Here is a 2165-nt window from a genome sequence, read left to right as displayed (position 1 = left end):
CTCTCTTCTTTTTTTCTTACGGTTTTCTCTGTTTATTTTTATTCTGTTCTTACTGGAGTTCTTTTCTTTAAGGCCTTTTATAGAGGCTGCGTCTTTTATCAACTCTCCGCCCATGTCCTCGTATCGCAAACCCTAAACCCTAAACCCTCGTTACAGTCATTAAACGCACCCATCCACATCCCTAACAGTTTAGAGATAATACCGAGTAGGGTTTAGGGTTTAGGGTTTACGGTTTATGCGCTATGAATGGCAGAGTGCGGGTTCCCGGTTAGGGTTTAGGGTTTAGGGTTTAGGGTTTAGGGTTTAGGGTTTGTGTGTGTACACCTCAGATGTGCATAGCCCTCAGTATAATTCCATTTGTTAACACCGTCACGTACTTAGAAAGAAAACATCAATTTCTTCACGAACTTGCAGACGGATATTACTCCCCAGGGCCTTATCTTCTAGCAGAGGTACATTAAAACTCTTTTAGGGTTTAGGGTTTAGGGTTTAGGGTTTAGGGTTTTGGGGTTGGGGTGTGGGGCTTGGGGTGTGGAGCTTGGGGTTTGGGGTTTACGGTTTACGGTTTAAAGCTTAGGCTTTAGGCTTTAGGGTTTAGGGTTTAGGGTTTAGGGTTTAGGGTTTAGGGTTTAGGGTTTGAGTGTATGTGCAGGGCGTGACGAGTTGCATAATGATGACAATCACTCTGCTGCCCTCTTTAATTGTCGTTTTTCTTTTTTGTGGTTTTCCGTTCTCTCGCTTTCCGCTCGTCTTTCTCCTCTACTTCATTTTTGAAGCAGTAAATGCCCCTACTGCTGCTGCTGCTGCTGCTGCTGCTGCTGCTGCTGTTGCTGCTGCTGTTGCTGCTGCTGCTGTTGCTGCGGCTGCTGTTGCATTTGGGTTGCATTTGGGTTTATTTTCATATTTTTCTTCTCTGCGCGTTTCGCCCTTTACTAGGCCTTTCTGTTGCTGCAGTTGCTGCTGCTGCTGCTGCTGCTGCTGCTGCAGCTGCTGCTGCTGCTGGGGCTGTTTCCGTTGCTGTTGCTGCTGGTTCAGTCGTTCGGTTTCGTTTTGCACTTCACAGGTTGTATCTGCTGTATCTGCTGCTGCTGCTGCTACTACTACTACTGCTGCTGCTGTTACTGCTGTTGCTACTGCTGCTGCTGCTGCTGCTGCTGCTGCTGCTGCTGTTTAGTTTGTGGATTCTGTGATGCAGTTATGTTCTGCTTTGATGGATACCTTCATGGGAGTCAATGCCGTTGGAGGCGGTTGGTTGTTTCTCGCTTCTGTTTTAAATGGATTGAATGCAAACCCTAGGCAAGAAACCCCAGGGTTTAGGGTTTAGGGTTTAGGGTTTTGGGTTTAGGGTTTAGGGTTTAAGGCTCTGTGGCCTGGGGCTTGGGGGATTAGGGTTGCAACAAGGAGGGTTTAGAGGGTAAGGCCTTCGGCCTTCTTCTTTTAGGGCTACAAGAGCGCCGCGGTTTAATGCTAGGGTTTAGGGTTTAGGGTTTAGGGTTTAGGGTTTAGGGTTTGGGGTGTATGTTCAGGTCCGTTCCCCCTGCGCTGCGTTTTCTCGTTTTTCTTTCGCCTTACTTTTATCTTTTTGAGGGTTTGGCCATCGCGCTGTATGAAGACAACGAAGAAATCTTTTCTGTAATAATAAACTCTAAACCCTAAACCCTAAATCCTTTGCCTGCACTTTAAACCCTAAACCCTAGTCTATGGTGTTGTCTGTTTCACATAGAGTTTCTCTTCACGAATTCATCACCGTTAATTTTTAATTTAGTCTTAAGTCTTACGTCCTTAGAATTTAGGGTTTAGGGTTTAGGGTTTAGGGTTTAGGGTTTAGGGTTTAGGGTTTAGGGTTTATGTTCAGGATGCAGAGCATGCATCTCGTTTTGGATATATGTCTTCTAATGAAATGTTTTCGTACTTTGGCCTCGCCGGAACATTTACAAAAACAAAATTAAGCCCCAAAGAGTGGTTTTGGGTAGCAGATGTACTTCCTTTAGCTGCCTGTACACTCGGAGTGCATGCAGTTTGCTGGCTGTACTGGATTAACAAACGCCTCTACAAATAATTCATTATTATTATTATTATTATTGTTGTTGTTGTTGTTTTTGTTTTATTATGCTGGTGCGGAGGCGGTGGTTGCTGCTGCTGCTGTTGATGCTGCTGCTGCTGCT

General features: G+C 45.2%; 1 protein-coding gene across 1 annotated transcript; it reads left to right on the top strand.

Moving 5' to 3' along the window:
* Positions 1-246: 246 nt before the first annotated feature.
* EAH_00065180 (ATP-binding cassette, sub-family G, member 1, related) lies at positions 247-2059 on the top strand (the record flags this gene model as incomplete). Its single annotated transcript, XM_013392876.1, has 6 exons — positions 247-267; positions 330-452; positions 653-662; positions 1196-1247; positions 1527-1632; positions 1856-2059. The coding sequence occupies 6 exons, from the start codon at positions 247-249 to the stop codon at positions 2057-2059; spliced, it is 516 nt and encodes a 171-aa protein (XP_013248330.1).
* Positions 2060-2165: the final 106 nt, after the last annotated feature.

Source organism: Eimeria acervulina, genomic scaffold, assembly GCF_000499425.1.
Source record: "Eimeria acervulina Houghton genomic scaffold, Eah_scaff2131, whole genome shotgun sequence".
Taxonomy (NCBI): domain Eukaryota; phylum Apicomplexa; class Conoidasida; order Eucoccidiorida; family Eimeriidae; genus Eimeria; species Eimeria acervulina.
This window is presented reverse-complemented; position numbering and strand designations above follow the sequence as displayed.